A 17,005-nucleotide genomic window follows, 5' to 3' on the forward strand; every position below is an offset into this window, starting at 1 on the left:
AGAAGGTGATCAAAATGGTGCAATCAACGACGTAGGGCTTTCTTATGGGGCTGGAAAGGAGAAGTTAAGAGGCAAGAGCAAAGGTGAAATGGAGAGTACTATATGTCTTCCTAAGTTGTGATGGGGGATTAGGAATTAGAGATTTAGAGAGTTGGAGCATAGGTGGGCATGCTTAAGCACATATGGCTTTTGTTGATGAATGCAGGGCCGTATGCGCGCTTATCTGATCAAGAATAGATGTTTTTGGTCATTAAAGATCGCCGGGAATTGCTCTTCGAGTTGGAGGAAATTTATCTTAATCTTTTATGGACTTTGGATACGGCAAGAGAGGAACTCGCGAATTTTCAAGGAGGCAGCTGCACCGATTTTTGCTTTGTTTAAGAAAAATTATAAATAGCGTTGCTGATACGGTTCGAGTTTTTCCTAGAGTTAGCTACAAATTAGTTAGTTCTACTTTTGCTAGTAAATTGCGGCCTGCGCTCCATTCATAATTTTGTTGCCTAGTTTTGTTGAGGTTTGATGGGATTGAACAATAATTTCGGCATAAGATGTCGGTCGGTCTTGTTCATAGCTCGTGGGCTTAAGACTAGACGTACCACGGAACGTTCTCTTTTTTGAGTCAAGATTCAGGTTCTCACGGTAACAGATATTTCGCATCATCGATCTCTAGGAAGTACGTGCACCGTTAATCGGGGGTATTCAATGCTAGTGTCAAACTTGTTTAGGAAGCGCTTGACTCATCTTGTTGGCGTTATTGCCATTATTTTATGAAATGGGAGAAAGACATGGATCACCTTTGTCATATAGGTTTGGCTTACGCAAAGGTGCGGCGCTCCTCGCCTTTCTTTCCGTGTTTGATCGAAAATAAATGCATAAAGTCCGCAGTCGGCTTTATTACCCGAGACCAATGACCGGACCTGAGGAGATAAGTTATAATAATCATAACAAGGCACGTTAAAGCCCTTGATCATATTACAGATTTCACAGGCACATCCATATCTTACACCACATACAAGGACTCTCTGCTATTACATCACTAAAACCGAAGGAATATACTAATTCCACGGCATGAATACCCAAAACAGGCTGAATTCAGCCCCCCTGGCTATTGTAATTTCCTGGAATGAAGCAGGGCGGTTCTCTAATGTGGATTGGAAGCCGACTCAGAATTGAGCAGGCGGCACCAATGGAGTCGATCGAATGATCCATGTTCCTTGATGTCAGCTCTTCCCTCTTCAGCTGTTTCTAGTGAATGTACCGTAATCCTTCTGAGGGGCCAAAATCCACACGCTTCTCACACATCGACAGCGCAAATATGAGCCACCTGGAAAGTCCAAAAATATCCTCATACCAATCACAATCATGCGTTTCTAGCCGCAAAAAAATCTCCTCATATTTAAGCAAGGAGAATCTTGTATGTGTCTATAAGATCGATCCACAATTACCTTAGAAGCGCCTTGATTTCTGTTGTGTAGGGTATGCAGGCAGTAGTCCCGGGTCTTTTCTTCTCGACTGTTGACAAGAAAGAAAAGGGTGTCGTTCAGATATATCTCGACAGCAGTGTCAGAATTAGAACCAGCAAAGCTTGGTACCAGCTATGTTTCAACACCGACTGTTCCTCAAACCAATGATGTTACCAGGTAATTACCAAAAGAGGGAAATACAAGAACAGGAAAAAATATATACGGTTAGACAGAGCGGCCCAGACCAAATATATATATATTCAGTTAGACAGGTAACTGGTTCAACCCTTGTCAAGTCAGAACGGGCCAGAACAATTTTTTAGCAAATTTGCTTTAACTGCTCCGCACACCAGACCACATCAGTCCAAAGTGACTCGAAATCCAGAAAGGTTTCGAGAATACCACCGGACTGGAAACTGTCCCGGTCCAGAGATTTCCTTGTTTGGTTATATAGTCCAGTCTAGCCTGGTTTTTTATTAGTAGAGTGAACAAACCTGCTGCTGCTGTGCCTGGGCTGACATGCCTCGCTGCATTGGGATGCCGCTAGGGTTCATCCCACCGCCCATCCCAGCCTGTGATGCGAGGCCATAAGCAGCGATTCCAGGGCCTGGCATCCTAGGCATTCCTACCACAGGCATACGAGGAACGCCTCTGTTCCCCATAGGATGATGAGCGCCTTGCATATTCCCTGCAACAGCATTTCCTGATGGCTGCACAGAGAAATAAAAAGGCTTGCTGAAGAAATGGTCAATAGAGCAATGCAATGTGGTGTACATACTGTGGTAAGAGTAATAAATAAGACCTACCGGTTGGGAAGGTTGAAGACTAGTTGTTCCTTCGATATCTGTACTTGTGTCCACAGGACGTGTGGGATAGTTGACTCTGTCTCCCGTGTTGGGCACAAGTGCACTGAGCCATAACACAATAGAAACAGAGGTGAACACACCTGGATGCATCTCGAATGGTATTAAAGCAAATAAAGAGAGATCTAGAACTGCTCATGCTCCACGCATCATCATCAAAGAAAGAAATAGAAAGTGAATCTTATAGGAAGGAGTTCATACTTGCGCCCTGGTAGAGGTTCATTACGGAAGTACCTAACAAGAAAATAAGAATAGAACATTAGATACTGACAAGGACAATGTCAAAAATTATTAGAAAGCACTATCTTGCTCCTAAAGTTCAACACTATCAAAAGTTCAATTCCTAGCACATTATCCCAAGCCAAAATTTCTCTCCAAGCACTCTCAAAATCTCAATGAAGACTATAATAGCTACATAAGCATACATTCAAAAAAAAAAAAAACTCTTCTCTAAGCAATCTCAATATCTAGCATATACAATCCTGCCCTCCATTCAAATTGTCCTAAAGGAGATCCCATTCACACCCTTCCCATTTTTGCTATCTGCTTCAATAAGAGCAATTAAATGACAGAACATGCTATGAAAAGCCATACTCACTTCAGTGCAAGAAACTTCATAGAGCAAACGGCACAAGATTTAAAAACTAGTCTCATCTTAAGAAGAAAAGAGCATGGTAAGGGCAAAATAATATCTCTTCAAGTTATCTTCAGATTTCATGAGGAGTTCAAAATTATAGTATTAACACTAGTATCTATTCCTGATTAAGATTATAGCGGGGCACATGTTTGTGGTAGAGAAAACATGGATTATGGAAGTTTCTAAATTGATACAATATTCAAACACCTACTTAAACGCACAGCAGGTCGGTCACCAAAAACAGAAGGTAAAACAGAGTTCCAGGAATGCAAAGGAAAAGGGACAACTAAGGTTGCATTTGGTTGTGGAACTCTATTATAATCCACTCATCTCTTTCTTATTTTAAAACAGACCCAAGTTTTTTTCACTTTTAAAAAGTGCCCCACCTCCTCCTCTCTCCTCTGCTCTCTCTCTCTCTCTCTCTCTCTCTCTCTCTCTCTCTCCCCTCTCCCCTCAACTCATACCCCAAATCTTCAACCTGCCACCTCCATGAAAGCTGTTCCACTCTCCCTCTCCCTCTCTCTCTGCTCTGGATACAAATTATATGAACTTTATATCAGCCACCAAATCTCCCAGCCTTAAAGCTCAGGTTTTTGTACTGTACTGTGTTTCCTCTCCAAACCTTAATGCTCAGGTTCGTTAATCACCTGTTTTTCCCTCAAATTAATATATCATTGCTCAAATCAAGTTCCCGCCAGAGTTTATTATGTTCATCTCTGCAAATAGAGAGAGGGAGAGAGAAGGTGAAGGAGATAGGATGGTCGAGAGGAATAAGATCATTCTAAAACTTGGGTGGAGGAGAGGGCTGCGGGCAGCCTGAATAAGATCATTCGGTGGAGGAGGCTGAGGAATGCGGGGACTGAGGTGAGGGAAGTGAGGGAGATGGAGAAGCGGAGAGAGAGAGAGAGAGAGAGCAGAAGAGAGAGAGGGAGTTGGGGCACTTTTGAAAAGTTAAAAAAACTAGGGTTTGTTTTTTAATTTTTTTAAATTTTGAGAGTGAGATGAGTGGAGTTGAGCAAAGAGTTCCAACACCAGATGCAACCTAATAGAGATACTAAACAGCAAAGGGAGGAAAAAGGAAAAAGAAAAAAACATAGAGACGAAAGGGAGGGATCATTCATAAACAAAAGAGACGAAAAGGGAAGGATTATTCATACTCATGCTCCAAGGCTTGTGCTGCTGTTACACGTTTTCGAGGATCATATCTGTAAAAGGAAAAGAGAGGAGCAATCCAATCATCTTGAAATTCAGGAAAACTAATCAAGAATCATTTTTAATATGATAAAAAATGGAACACATACTCAAGCATCCTGGACAGGAGGTCGAAGGCAGGACTTTTGGGTGGCAGAGGCACAACGCTGCCAATTCCATTGGTTTCACTGTCAAGAGTTTGAAGTAGTAAGGCCTCTCATATATACAAATATGGCAGTAAACAATCTGGAAGTACAGAATTCAAAATCGTCAAACTGAACATCAACTTTAAAGGAAATAAAAAAAGTACAGACTATTTCCGTCTTTGAATGTGCTGTACGTCCTGTTGCCAATGTGGAAGGTTCACCAATGTAGGCCACTTATCCAGCGTGGGATGGCCTAGTGCAAAAAAAAAAAAAAAATCTCACTTTGAGGCTTAAATAATTTAGGAAACCATACTAAAATAAATATGGACATGCATAATTACCTAAGACCTTAAAGATCTTGTCAAGCTGATCAAGCTGCACGAGAGGCCAATCATATTAATTTGATATGGAGATGTAATGTCTAAAGATAAATGACCTATAGTGTACATCGAATAAGTGACACACTTGAAAAGGATTTTGGGTAGCTTTGACTTCTTGACCCTGGAACAGTGGCTTCAATGTTATAAGTTCAGCAAATATGCATCCAACTGCCCACATGTCTGATGATGCATTAAGGACTAATTCTGATTGGTGTCTTTCAATAAGCATATACATAAAGATAATAAGTCTATCGCTCCATGCTTGTTTGAAGATGAAGCAGTCAAGTAGTCAGTTTCAAAGGATACCAACAGCACTTGTGTAGTGCTTTGCTCCCAGGAGCAACTCTGGTGCACGATACCAAATAGTTACCACAACCTGAAAGCAATAATCCCATCAAACATATCTAAAGAAAGAAAAGAAAAGGGAAGTGCGAGCTCTTCTAGCAAAGAAATACTCCTAAAAGGAAGAAATAAGATTTAAGAAGTGGAATCATGCACCTCACCCCATTTTCATACAATGGCTTCAAAGGAGCCTGATATATCCTGGCAAGTCCAAAATCAGCAATTTTCACCACACCTTGCTCCTCTCCCTCACCCATGACCTGGTTGATACAACAGAAAATGGAAAAAACCAAAAGTGCTTAAGCGTCTTCTAAAACTCAAAACAACATTATGAGAACAATATAACACATCGACAACTTGACAACATTACAATGATAATACAAGCTATTGCATGATGACAATTAGAATTGCCTCACAAGCATACCAAGATGTTTGACGGCTTAAGATCTCGGTGTATGATCCAGTTGCTGCAGCAAAGACCCACATGTGCAAGATCGTTAATTCATCAATAAGTTTCATCCTTCATTTTCCGATAAGATGAATAATTTTCGCTCAAGAAATATGCCGGTGCATGATAAACCTACCTGTGCAGGTAATTCAGCCCATTGAGCAGCTGCCAGAGCAATGATTTTACCGTATAGGGATTAATAGGTTGCCCGCCAGCCTTGTCTCGATGATGTCTGATAATTTCCTAAAATAACGACAGGAAAGCTCTCACATTGTTTACACTAAACAAGTTATCGATTATGGCGTCAGTCTATCTAACACAACTAAAATAACTCAATGTACTGTAATATTTAATCAATCAGTTGGCAGGATTGAAATGGACGGTGACGAGGAGCTGCGACTTACGTAAAGATCGTGCTCGGCATAATCGAAAGCGAGGTACAATGACATGTCGGCATGGTTAATGTGCACATTCACAAGCTTTACTACGTTCTCGTGCGAAATTTCCCGAAGCAGCTGCAAGTCAAAACAGCAGAGGATTCCTTTGTGAGCACTCAGTGACTCAGTCACACCAATGCAAAACTCAAGTAAAACCACCAGAACCAACGCAGCCTAAAGGGAGGCAATTCAAAATGATTCTGCTTCCACAGACGGAAATGCTAAAGCAAAAGAGCTGCCATGGCAGCGCTAAAGCACTTCCCTTCTCAAATTCCCACACCAGACGAAGGTATCGATGAGACTGAGATACGAAGTGGGTGATTGAGGGAGAAATGGAAGGAAGAAGGGCGGAGGGGGAAGGGAAATGACCATAATTTCGCGAATGGCGGTGGGGGAGACGCCGTCGCCGTCCTTGGACTGCTTGAATTTCTTGATGGCGATGAACTTGCCGCGGTTGGGGGAGGGGGCCTTGATACGGGCGAGGAAGACGAGGCCGTAGGTGCCCTCGCCGATCTTCCCGATCAGATCATACTGCTGCAGCCACTCCGGCCGGTTCCCGTGCTTGCTGCTGTTGGGGTTCGCCATGCCTCTGCCGTTCCCGTCTCCCATGGCTTCTTATTCACAGCTCTTCCAAGAGATACCAAACCAAACTCCGGAATCTGCAATTCTGCGCGTTAAAGTCCGGGAATGGAATGGAATAGCTATTCCTTAATGGGCCCGAATTCAGGCTCAAACCACGGAAAGCCCAAATTCAAACTCGGCCCAATCACGAGCTCGTCACATCTGATGGAGTGCTCGCCACGTACCGGTTAAAGTGCAGCTGATACAAACACCAGGGTGTATATAAGCCCCGGAGAATGAGACGTGGGTCCCACAAATCTATCACTTTGATCTGATGCACCCGGGCGTATTTGCCACCTCAGAACCGGGACCATTGGGTAAGAAGATCATCGTCCTCCGTCGTCGCTATTGCTGCAGCATCGGCTCTGCAGGGACTTCACACAGAGAGAGACTGCTCCTCTCTCAACTTCTTCTTCATGGCGCAGTTCGCGCTTTCTGCTTCAGCCGCAGCTCTTCCTTTCAAGGGTAAGCTCCTTCCTCACGTCCGGTTCTATTCAACTGACCAATCTGTCAAACTTCAATCTACGGCTCAATGGCGATGTCGGATGGGCAGTATCTTGTGTCCTTTAAAATGGGGTTCTTGACAATGTCTTCGTATTGATTCAGCTGGGATTTCACGGGGCGGGAAGCAATGGAGCAGCCTAGTTCCCGGTTCTTCCTGGAGGAAATTCGGGACCCGTTTCTTCTCGGTTCATAGTCAGAGCTGCCAGAGGAAAGGATTACGATTTGTTGCTTCGGGTGCTGTGGGAAATGGTGGCGGCACTGCGGAGATAGCAGAGAGTAATAAGGCACCGAATATGTACGCGTGGCTGGATAAAAAGGTCCGTGCTTTTCCGTCGATTGTGAGGTCTGTTAATTTCTGAAATGTTGCTTCAGGATGTGTCTGATTGATGGAATGCTCTCAACTGTCATGTGCAGAAGCCGAGGGTCTGTATACTCGGTGGTGGGTTCGGGGGTTTGTATACAGCTCTGAGATTAGAGTCGCTCGTATGGCCCGACGACAAGAAGCCTCAGGTAAATTACTCCCTTCTGCTGCAAATATTGTGGCATGCACTCTTAATGCAGAACTGTGATTTTCTTCGTGGGATCTTTTCCACTTGTGTACGTCGCACACAATGCTAATTGGATGATGATGACGGCTGCAACACAATCCTGTATTACTTGCTGACCTATAGCTAGTTTGAACGGTTCGACGTGCTCCGGGAGACTTGCCGCAGTTCAAATTTTATGTTTAAACATTCCTTCTTAGTTCAAATGAGATGGGCTTAGTTTGATCGATTACCGTACCAGGTGCTTCTTGTGGACCAATCCGAGCGTTTTGTTTTCAAGCCAATGCTATATGAGCTACTATCTGGAGGTACATATTGATCAATATTTCGGGCGCTCCTGAATTTTGATCATGATTCTCTTTTTGCTGACAACCTGCTTCACAGAAAGCAGGAACCAAGAAATAAAATGGAATTGGATTCTGAGACTACTTTTACTTTTTTATGCAGAAGTAGAGGCATGGGAAATAGCTCCTCGTTTTTCTGATCTCATTGCCAATACTGGCATTCAGTTTTTCCAAGATAGAGTGAAGGTCTTAAGTCCTTTGGATCATTTGGGAGTAACTGGGCCCACAGGATCTGGTTCTGGAGGGACTGTGCAACTTGAAAGTGGCCTTATCATTGAATATGACTGGTATGCAATGCATATTTACATTCCCGAGAACCTGTATTTGTTTAGATCGAAGACTTGGTTAAACCGATAGCTATCTGTCAATTTGCTTCTTGATTTCTTTTGGGTTAGGATAAGAGTGCCTAAGCCACTTGTAGGGAAGCTCTTGATAGAAATAGTATTGGCAATGATTTTTTTTCATGGTAAATTTCCATTTTTAAAATATTGTTGTTTTCAGCACATTTTTTTAGGAATTAACCAACATTCTAAATATCTACATCCACCAAAAAACGAAGCTGGTACTCTCTGCGCTAATTAATTATCCCTTAAAAGTACCGAATGGCAATCTTTGCTTTAGCATAATGTTGACTTCTCTGTCTTTTGTGATGCTTGCATAAGAGGAAATTTTTCTGTACTTCTCCGTGAGCTTGAAATTTACATTTTTTTTTTGATGGTTTGCTTGCATAATTTGCTTCCACAAGTTGTGTTATCATGGAAGGATCGACTTATGAGCATATATAGGCTACAAAAGGATTGGACATTCCCCATGTATAATAATTTTGCTCAAGACAATTCTACTGCTGCAAAAGATGATGGACAGTCTCCTTCTCTGGTAGGAAATAGATCTGCTGATTTGATGTGCTTTATCCTGGGCAGCTAGGTTGGTTCTTGCTTTGGGGGCTCAAGCCAAACTGGATATAGTCCCTGGCGCTGCAGAATTTGCATTGCCCTTCTCCACGTTTGAAGATGCATGTGTAAGCTTCTTTTAGAGGAGTTCTTGGCCTTGGAGGACATTATCTTCAAATAATTCACTCTGTCAATTTTGTCGCATCTCTCTGGGTTCTCCTCACATGCACCTTCCCTTTCATGCAGAAGGTTGAGAATAAGTTAAAGAATCTGGAGAGGCAGAACTTTGGGAAGGATAACCTAATTCGTGTGGCTGTTGTGGGGTGTGGTTATTCGGGTGTTGAATTAGCTGCGACAATATCGGAAAGACTCCAAGAGAAAGGAAAAGTCCAAGCAATCAATGTGGAGACAACAATTTGTCCTACTGCCCCACCTGGAAACAGGGAGGCTGCTATGAAAGTAAGAATTTCAAGTTTATTGATCAGGATCTTGATTCTTAGAGAAGTCCTTTAGGAGAAGAAAACAAATTGATGGTCTGTGCTACTCATTTCTTTCCTTCCATGGAAATGGTTAGTGTAAAACTAACAGATGAATACAAAGGGACTGAAAAAGGGAAATCTTATGGAATGAAAGGTGAGAGAAAGATAACAAATATGAAGGAGATTTATTCATTTCATCAAGTCTACTTACCATCAATCACTGGCTACCTTTGTAACTACTGAGCACAAGTCAGGCACCAAATGGGTTGAACCGCAAGATTGCATGGTTGTGTTCATCCTACCCCTGTGAGTTGGGTTTGAGTCCATACCCTCATTGAATGTGCTGTAGCTACCCGCATGACTTCGTTAAGAAACGTAGGCTTATCTTGTTCCTTAGACTTTTGGGGTGTGTGGGCTCAGGTTGCTTCTGCTCCCTCCTTAAGAAAAAAGAATATTGAAAGTATTTTTGAAAACTAGGGGTTTTCCTATATTTAACTATTGAAATTTTCTGTTGCTTGCATCAAATTCCATTCTTTCTTCTAGAACATTTGAAAGGGATGAAAGAATGGGTATGTGATTTTTTTTGCCATGATGCCAGGTTCTTTCCTCCAGGAAAGTGGAGCTTCTGCTAGGTTACTTTGTCCGCTGCATAAGGAGGTCAGAAAGCTTGGTATCTCCGGTAAATGAGTTGGAGACATTCATATTGGAACTTCAACCTTCTCAAAGGGGTTTACAGAATCAAATCCTTGAGGCAGACATAGTCTTATGGACTGTTGGTTCAAAGCCTCCACTTCCTGAATTGGAGCCTGATGACAGGCCCTATGAGCTTCCACTGAATTCTCGTGGACAAGCAGAAACAGATGAAAACCTCCGTGTGAAGGGGCATCCACGGATTTTTGCAGTAGGAGATTCTTCGGCTTTAAGGGATTCAGATGGAAGGCTTCTTCCAGCGACTGCACAGGTACTATAAGTATGTTTAGTTAGGCTTTTGTTTCAGTCCTTTTGTAGAGTAAAAGGTACAGAATGAATCAATCAAGATCTTCCTTGCTTTAGCTGATTCTTCAAATTACTCTGGAAGTTTTATTAATGAAGTGATAACGCATTTACATGTTTCACTTTCCGGACTTGAACTGATGCTCTTTATATAAAAGAGTAATGGGAATACTGATCTCCTATGCTTCAAATTTTTCTCTTCCTGAATCAGGTTGCCTTTCAGCAAGCAGACTTTGCTGGTTGGAATATTTGGGCTGCAATCAATGACCGTCCTCTTCTTCCATTCAGGTTCAATGCGTCTATTTGACGTTTGACATTTGCTTGAAGTTCAACTCACACAAGAAACGCCAATTTGCATTTCTTTGAAACAGAACTGAGATGTATATTCCCTCCCCAAATTCTCACCTTTGATTTACTTGAATGGGTTTTCAGATTTCAAAACTTAGGTGAAATGATGACACTGGGAAGAAATGACGCTGCAATCACCCCGAGTTTCATCGAGGGGCTAACTTTAGAGGGCCCTGTTGGTCATGCAGGTTAATCATCTTTTCTTACCTTCTGCATTCACAAATTGCTGTTCTTTGACTCTCATTTATGTTATATTTGTCTTTGTGAATTATATTGACTGGGGGGATATTGTTCCTTTTGCAGCAAGGAAACTCGCATACCTAATCAGATTACCGACCGATGAGCACCGGCTTAAGGTTGGCGTCAGTTGGCTCGCTAAGTCTGCTGTAGATACAGTTGCATCACTTCAGAGTACCCTAACCAAAGTTCTTTCAAGCTCGTGAAACTGTCTTGCAACCACATTCTTCATAGTACTTAGTATCATACTATTCTATGGAAATGACAATTGTTCGTTGTTTTGGTCAATATGATGAATTCTTGTTCCATATAGAACATCATATTGTTGTTTTCGGGAGTAAAATGGCAATTAGCAGCAATACTTGCAAAGCTGGATAGTTCATCGAACCGTGAAGGTTTCTCCATGCAGTATGCAGACGGTCGATATCGAACCACAATTCACTGTGTGAAAGTCTGTATTGTTCTTGAGAAAAGTTGGTTTGGAGATGTTTAGGGACTTGTAACAAGATCCACTTATTCCAGGCGCAAGTACGACTAAAGCATGGTCGATAGGAATATATCAGTCCGAAACGGCTCAAAACTCACTAATGCATCTGTTAAAGCAGCCTGGTAAGCTGCCAAGCGAGGCACTTAGCTCTTATGGCTAGACCCTGGTCAGGTGGGTTTTTTTATCTCTCTCCCGCCGATTTCTTTTACTGATAACAGAATATATCTACAGAGACAAAAATGAAACTGGTATAACTGCTCAACCATTTTTTGTTCAGCTTCCTATCTTTCTACCTCGGCTAGGGAACTTCCCGATCCCATGTCGACTCTTCTCGGAAGGGACATTCCTGTTCTGGGAAGGATTTGTTCCTCCCCTTTCCCTTGCCTTTTCTGGAGTGGAGTTGCCTCCTGTGTAATCGGATTCTCTATTCAGTAAATTCGAATCAGAGGGATCTGATTCATTTGGGCCATCTGTGTTTTGAGGATGCTCCGAATCTTCCTCATTCATAAGTCCCGGAATCTCATCAGATTCAACCAAGAAATCCTCCAAAGATGCAAGCGACTTCAGTTTCTGACCAAGAGATGTGATCGTTTTTTGGCACTCGGCAAATTTGCTGGCAGCAGCTGCTAGCTCCTGCACCTGTTCCGTGGATGACAAACAATCAGCACCATCTTAGACAGAATATACAACCGAAACTCAACGCACTGGTGAAAATGATATGAATAAGCAAAGCAGGCACTTGGTGACAGAAAATGAACCTGCTTCAGTTTTAGTTCATCACTGGAAGGAGCCACCTGCAGAAGTTCAGCATTTTGTTGTAGCTCGACTTCTTTCCTCATTCTCGAAATCTCTTCCTCCAAAGTTCTACATTTCTCCTCCTTCTCCAGCTTATCAGCCCGTTCCAACCCGAGCTCTTCCTCTAATGATTTAACTTTATCACGTAAGCTTTCCATCTTGGCTGCGGCATCTCTTAGTTGTGACTCGGTCGCTTTCATTTTCTCCTCGGCACCTCCCTTTAATTTTTCCACCACTGATAGCCGAGTTTCTAGCTCTGTTAGTCTCTTTTCTGCCTCCTTCAGGCAATTCTCCGACTTATCGAGCTGTTCATGGAACTGCCTTGCTGACACCTGCAGTTCTGCCTTCTCCGCTTCCTTCTTCTCAATCTGTTCCTCCAGTTCAGTTGTCCGAGACTCTATCTCTTTTAGTCTCACCTCTGTCACCTTCAGGCAACTTCCCGACTTACCAAGCTGTTCTTGGAACTGCGTCAGAGCCGCCTCCAGTTCTGCCTTCTCTGCATCCTTCTTCTCAATCTCTTCCTCCAATTCAGAAGTTCTATTAATCATGGCATCAAGCTCCGATCTCAGCTGGTTTTCTCTAAATTGATCAGACATAGCTCTGGCCCCAATCCTGGAGCTTCCAGCTTCTGCATCCGGCAAACCTGCGAGCCTTTCCATTTCAAGAAAATCATCCATCAGATCAGCCTCCAATGAAGGGACCATGAGGTTCTTTCCGAGAGTCTTCCCGTTCCTCCAATTATTGAGTCCCTTGACAAGGTTAAATGTGCGGGACTCCCTACGGGTCAGGACTGGATCAAATTCATTTCGAGCGCTATTTTCAACTGCTAGAGTCTGCTCCCCGGCATCCGATTGGCTATCTGTGAACGACTCAATACAGAATGATGAAGCAGACGCTGCTTTGCGAGCCTCAGCTTTTAGCCTGCGGATCTCTGCTTCAAGCTTAGCCACCTTCTTTATGCTCTCCAAGTTTTGCTTGCTTGCCGTTTCAGCAGCCTTAGTGCTCAGGTCCAGCTCGATGGTTCTGACCTCTAACTCCGCAACTCGGGAAAGGAGCTCAGATTTGAGGGCCGAGTTCTGTCTCTCAGCGGCATCAAGCTTCGGACGGAGATCAGAGTTGATCAATTCCCACTCACGAGTCTTCTCCGCGATTACTTCATTGATCCTCACCTCTTGCTCTTCTCTTGATTGACGGAGCTGCCTCAGGCATTCCTTGAGTGCTCCATCAAGATGAGTTACCCGATTCTCAAGCGATGAGTTCCTCTCTGTTGCAGACTCTAGCTGCTTCTTTAAGACCGAGACCTCGTTCTCTGCCTTCTCCCATCCTGGGATTAATCACGAACTAGGAATGGAATCAAATGGAAAATAATGTCCAGCTTTTGAAGGAGAATCAAGGGCAGAAATTCCAGAAAGCATTGGTGATGAGAGAGCGGGTTGCTGATAATACCTGTGACTGCTTCTTCTGCAACCTTTGCGTGCTGCTTTACTAATTCTTCCTTGGCATTGATGTTGAGAAGAGCAGCAGATAATCTCTCCGACAAAGTCTCCACCCGGTCGTTCACATCTTCCTCGGCAACAACAACTTTAGATGTGACTTCGAGGGATTGAGAGCTATGGGCTGCAAATGCCTTCAGTAACAAGCTAAGAAACATCAGACACTATATCGAACTGCAATTCTTTTCGAATGACAATGCTGAAGAAATCGAATCCAATTGAGCAAAAAATAACACGAAAGAAATATGTTGCAATCGAAACTAATATTGAAGTTTTTCGCTCAGAGAACAAGGTGAAAGTGTCCATTCCTCGTACTGAGATAAATCTTCTGACCTGTTCATCGGAGAACCTTTCCGAGTGAGAAGAAATGGAACCGGAACTCTCGGTCTCTCCGAGACTTTTCTCAGAGGACTTCCGCCGCCACAGCCAGCTTCTCCGGTCCATGTTCGACTTCAAGCACTTCTGCCAGTACCTGTCTCCCCCTTCCTCTTCTCAACTACTACCCGCATCTCCTCTGGAAACACCCAAAAATCAAATTGACAAATGTAAGCTAGACAAAAGGGCAAAATCATCAGACAAAGCTGTTTCAACCATAAAAAAGATGGGATTTTCGAGGTAATTCCAACTTCTTGCTTAGACTGCACTTCCCTTCTTGACCAATCTATCCACCTTCCCAATTGAATACCATTGCAGAAATTGAAGCTTACTCCTTGCAGAGTAGAAAGCAATTGAAACTGCGAAATTACTTGGAGAACAAACCTTGAGCTACTTTGTATGTACAATTGTCACCTAACCAGTCCCCCCAAGTTCACGCCATACCCTTGACAGACCCAGACAGAGAGTGACAGACAGACAGACAGAGAGAGGGTGGAGAGAGAGAGAGAAGGAAGAGGACCACAAGAAGAATGCGATATGGGGGCAGTGGAAACAGCCGAAACCCATTACAGAAAAATATCTGTAGAGGCTTCATAAAGTGACGGGAGGAAGAAGAAAGAAGACCCACTTCCCCCCATCATCAAGAAACAAATATCGCCCCCTCCAAAAATTATTTTGGAATTGACCCCTTCATCAAGAACCCGAAAGCCAGAGACCCATCAAGGCCAAAAGCTTAAAGAAGATCCACAAGATCTCCAACAATGGAGTCTTCCCCCCCTCCCCTCCCCTCCCCTCCCTCATTGCAAATTAAATTAAACTAATGGATCCCAGAAGTCCCACCTTTTTGAAAAATGATTTCCATTCCATGTGGATCCCAAGAGGAACAGAACAGAGCATGTCAGAGAGGAATTCTGCACTGCCTTGGTGGGCGATTTTGCTTCAGAGCTGATTGATTATTCCTCCATCCTCTCTCTCTCTCTCTCTCTCTCTCTCTCTGTGTCTTCCTATCTCTGTGTGTCTATTCAATAAATAAACATCACGATGTTCCACAGTGTGAAGTAGTGATGATGGGAGAGGCAGGCAGTGGTTTGAAATGGGTGGAGCTTTCTTTCTTTATAGATATAATTTATTGGTTGAATGATTAATTGTCGTCACAAGGATTGGTCTGTCTTGTCCCCGTTTTCGTGTTTTTCTTCGAACCCAGTACCAGCGTCATTCCCGCCCTTTCCCATTGGCCTCTGTCTGTCTGACACGAATCTTGGTCACCACACTGTCCTTCTCCTCCTCCTCCAAGATCTTCTTGTTTCGGAAGTCGGGCCGAATAAACCATTGCAGCCCTCGAACATGAAGCTCAGAAAGTGCAAAATTTTTACGTCTCCAAGGTGTTCTCGATGTATTGAAACAAGCTGCTTTTTTTTTTTTTTTTAAGACGAGGCCCCGGACTGCGGTCACAATCTAGTTTAGAAAATTTATGATTGTTGCCTATGAGTCGAGTCGGATGTTGTCGACAACAATCATGAAAAAAGCTGAATTGTCAATCTACATATACAGCTGCACCGAAATTTTGGCCAGAGTCTCAATCCTTATTTCAGCTTTTACATTGAGCAAGAGTTTGCATGCTTTTTTTTCTTTTTTCTTTTTTGCTTTCTTTTTGTTCTTTCGACATTAATCAGCTGTCTCATAGTAGTAAATAATTCTGCAAAAACTAACGTGGATTGGTTCAAATAGTTCGGCGCTTGTTCCCATTAAGTGAGGTCTCGAGTTTCGAGTCTTGTGAATGAGAAAAATCCACGTTGGAAGAACTTTACTGGGCCGGCCCAGCTCGATTGGATTAGTCAGAGCCCGATTGGGCTTTCGTATGAGAGGTTAACACCGAAAAAAATAATTCTATAAAATCTTTGCTAATTTTCTTAAAAATGGAAATGTGCTGATAATGTGAATCAAATTACACTATTTCTACTTTTGAAACGTGTTCTTATCTTACAAGTTTGATAAAGGAATAATCATTTGGCAAGAAAATCACAAATAATACCATAATTTCGCCACAATTTAAAAGGAAATAATACCATAATGAGCGTAAAAGAAAAAAAATATTAATGGAAAAAAGAGGACAAACGGAAAGTTTTTAATGTGACTGTGACATATGGTAAGTATGATTAGAAGTACTTATCAAACCAATTGAATAATTACAAAAAAATATTAAATCCCCTTAAAAAGTATGCCTAATTATCTTTTTAATTATCATATTTAATAAAATGCCACTGAATTTTGGCAAGATTAGATCTTATGCTACTCTAATTACTTGGGAGGATAATTAGAAAGATTTAGCTTTCACCAAAATACACACACATATTATATATATTTATATATATATATTAGAAGATTTAGCAAAACTCATCGCATCTCTTTCAAAAGCATAGGAACATCTTAGGAATCTCAAGTGCAGACACTGGGGTCCACGGAAAATTCTTTAGTGATACAACCATGTCACATGATGTAAGGAAATATCTATCAAATTGCAATAAATAAGAAATTGAGAGATAATATTGGATGATACTAACGTACCAATGTGGTGGCTATTGGTTAAAGTCAATAAATTATTAAAAAATAAATGTTGTGGCTTCACATGATAGTGTGCCATATGCTGAGTAGAGAGTTGCACATCATAGTGTATATGTTAGTCTCATCTAATATTTTCTCGAAAAATAGGTATTAATCATTTGAGTGATTGTCAGAACTATTGTTAATTATAATAACTTTGCTAGTTCTTCTCACGTACTAATGAGGTATGACCATTAGATTTGCTTGAGATCAAGTCTTATCCTTCTCTAATATTGATTGGCAAAGGCAAAGAGAAAGCCATTCCACAAATGGCCTGAGGAAACAAGCAATCAAGTCGTAATCTTCTTTGATTCTCGAAAGGAAAATGAAAACAGAGCCATGTTTAAGACATTGCTAACTAAATAAGAATCATATCAATCGCTTTT

General features: G+C 42.2%; 3 protein-coding genes across 5 annotated transcripts; 1 reads left to right on the forward strand and 2 right to left on the reverse strand.

Moving 5' to 3' along the window:
- Positions 1-869: 869 nt before the first annotated feature.
- On the reverse strand, positions 870-6,568 carry LOC116201404 (cyclin-dependent kinase E-1). The gene is made up of 16 exons (XM_031532633.1): positions 6,277-6,568; positions 5,875-5,985; positions 5,607-5,713; positions 5,447-5,489; positions 5,184-5,282; positions 4,987-5,056; positions 4,766-4,860; positions 4,642-4,675; positions 4,469-4,553; positions 4,265-4,342; positions 4,121-4,168; positions 2,528-2,560; positions 2,270-2,372; positions 1,958-2,173; positions 1,446-1,512; positions 870-1,324 (listed from the first exon to the last, which is right to left on the reverse strand). Exons 1-15 carry the CDS (start codon positions 6,514-6,516, stop codon positions 1,447-1,449), a joined length of 1,428 nt encoding a protein of 475 aa, XP_031388493.1. The 5' UTR covers positions 6,517-6,568; the 3' UTR covers positions 870-1,324; position 1,446.
- A 269-nt stretch (positions 6,569-6,837) lies between these two features.
- LOC116201403 (alternative NAD(P)H-ubiquinone oxidoreductase C1, chloroplastic/mitochondrial) lies at positions 6,838-11,237 on the forward strand. The gene is made up of 11 exons (XM_031532632.1): positions 6,838-6,993; positions 7,135-7,349; positions 7,447-7,542; positions 7,819-7,885; positions 8,025-8,208; positions 8,846-8,939; positions 9,058-9,270; positions 9,889-10,251; positions 10,495-10,571; positions 10,716-10,819; positions 10,935-11,237. The coding sequence occupies exons 1-11, from the start codon at positions 6,945-6,947 to the stop codon at positions 11,072-11,074; spliced, it is 1,602 nt and encodes a 533-aa protein (XP_031388492.1). The 5' UTR covers positions 6,838-6,944; the 3' UTR covers positions 11,075-11,237.
- Positions 11,238-11,397: 160 nt separating this feature from the next.
- LOC116201402 (filament-like plant protein 3) lies at positions 11,398-15,444 on the reverse strand. 3 transcript variants are annotated; one of them, XM_031532628.1, is made up of 5 exons: positions 14,859-15,444; positions 13,977-14,157; positions 13,597-13,777; positions 12,114-13,474; positions 11,398-11,994 (listed from the first exon to the last, which is right to left on the reverse strand). In XM_031532628.1, the coding sequence occupies exons 2-5, from the start codon at positions 14,085-14,087 to the stop codon at positions 11,629-11,631; spliced, it is 2,019 nt and encodes a 672-aa protein (XP_031388488.1). In that variant the 5' UTR covers positions 14,088-14,157; positions 14,859-15,444; the 3' UTR covers positions 11,398-11,628. The 3 variants fall into 3 exon arrangements, with proteins under 3 accessions (XP_031388488.1, XP_031388489.1, XP_031388491.1); XM_031532629.1 differs by lacking the exon at positions 14,859-15,444 and adding an exon at positions 14,403-14,807; XM_031532631.1 differs by lacking the exon at positions 14,859-15,444 and adding an exon at positions 14,270-14,379.
- Between the last annotated feature and the right edge of the window lie 1,561 nt (positions 15,445-17,005).

This window comes from Punica granatum, chromosome 3 (genome assembly GCF_007655135.1).
Source record: "Punica granatum isolate Tunisia-2019 chromosome 3, ASM765513v2, whole genome shotgun sequence".
In the NCBI taxonomy this organism is placed as follows: domain Eukaryota; kingdom Viridiplantae; phylum Streptophyta; class Magnoliopsida; order Myrtales; family Lythraceae; genus Punica; species Punica granatum.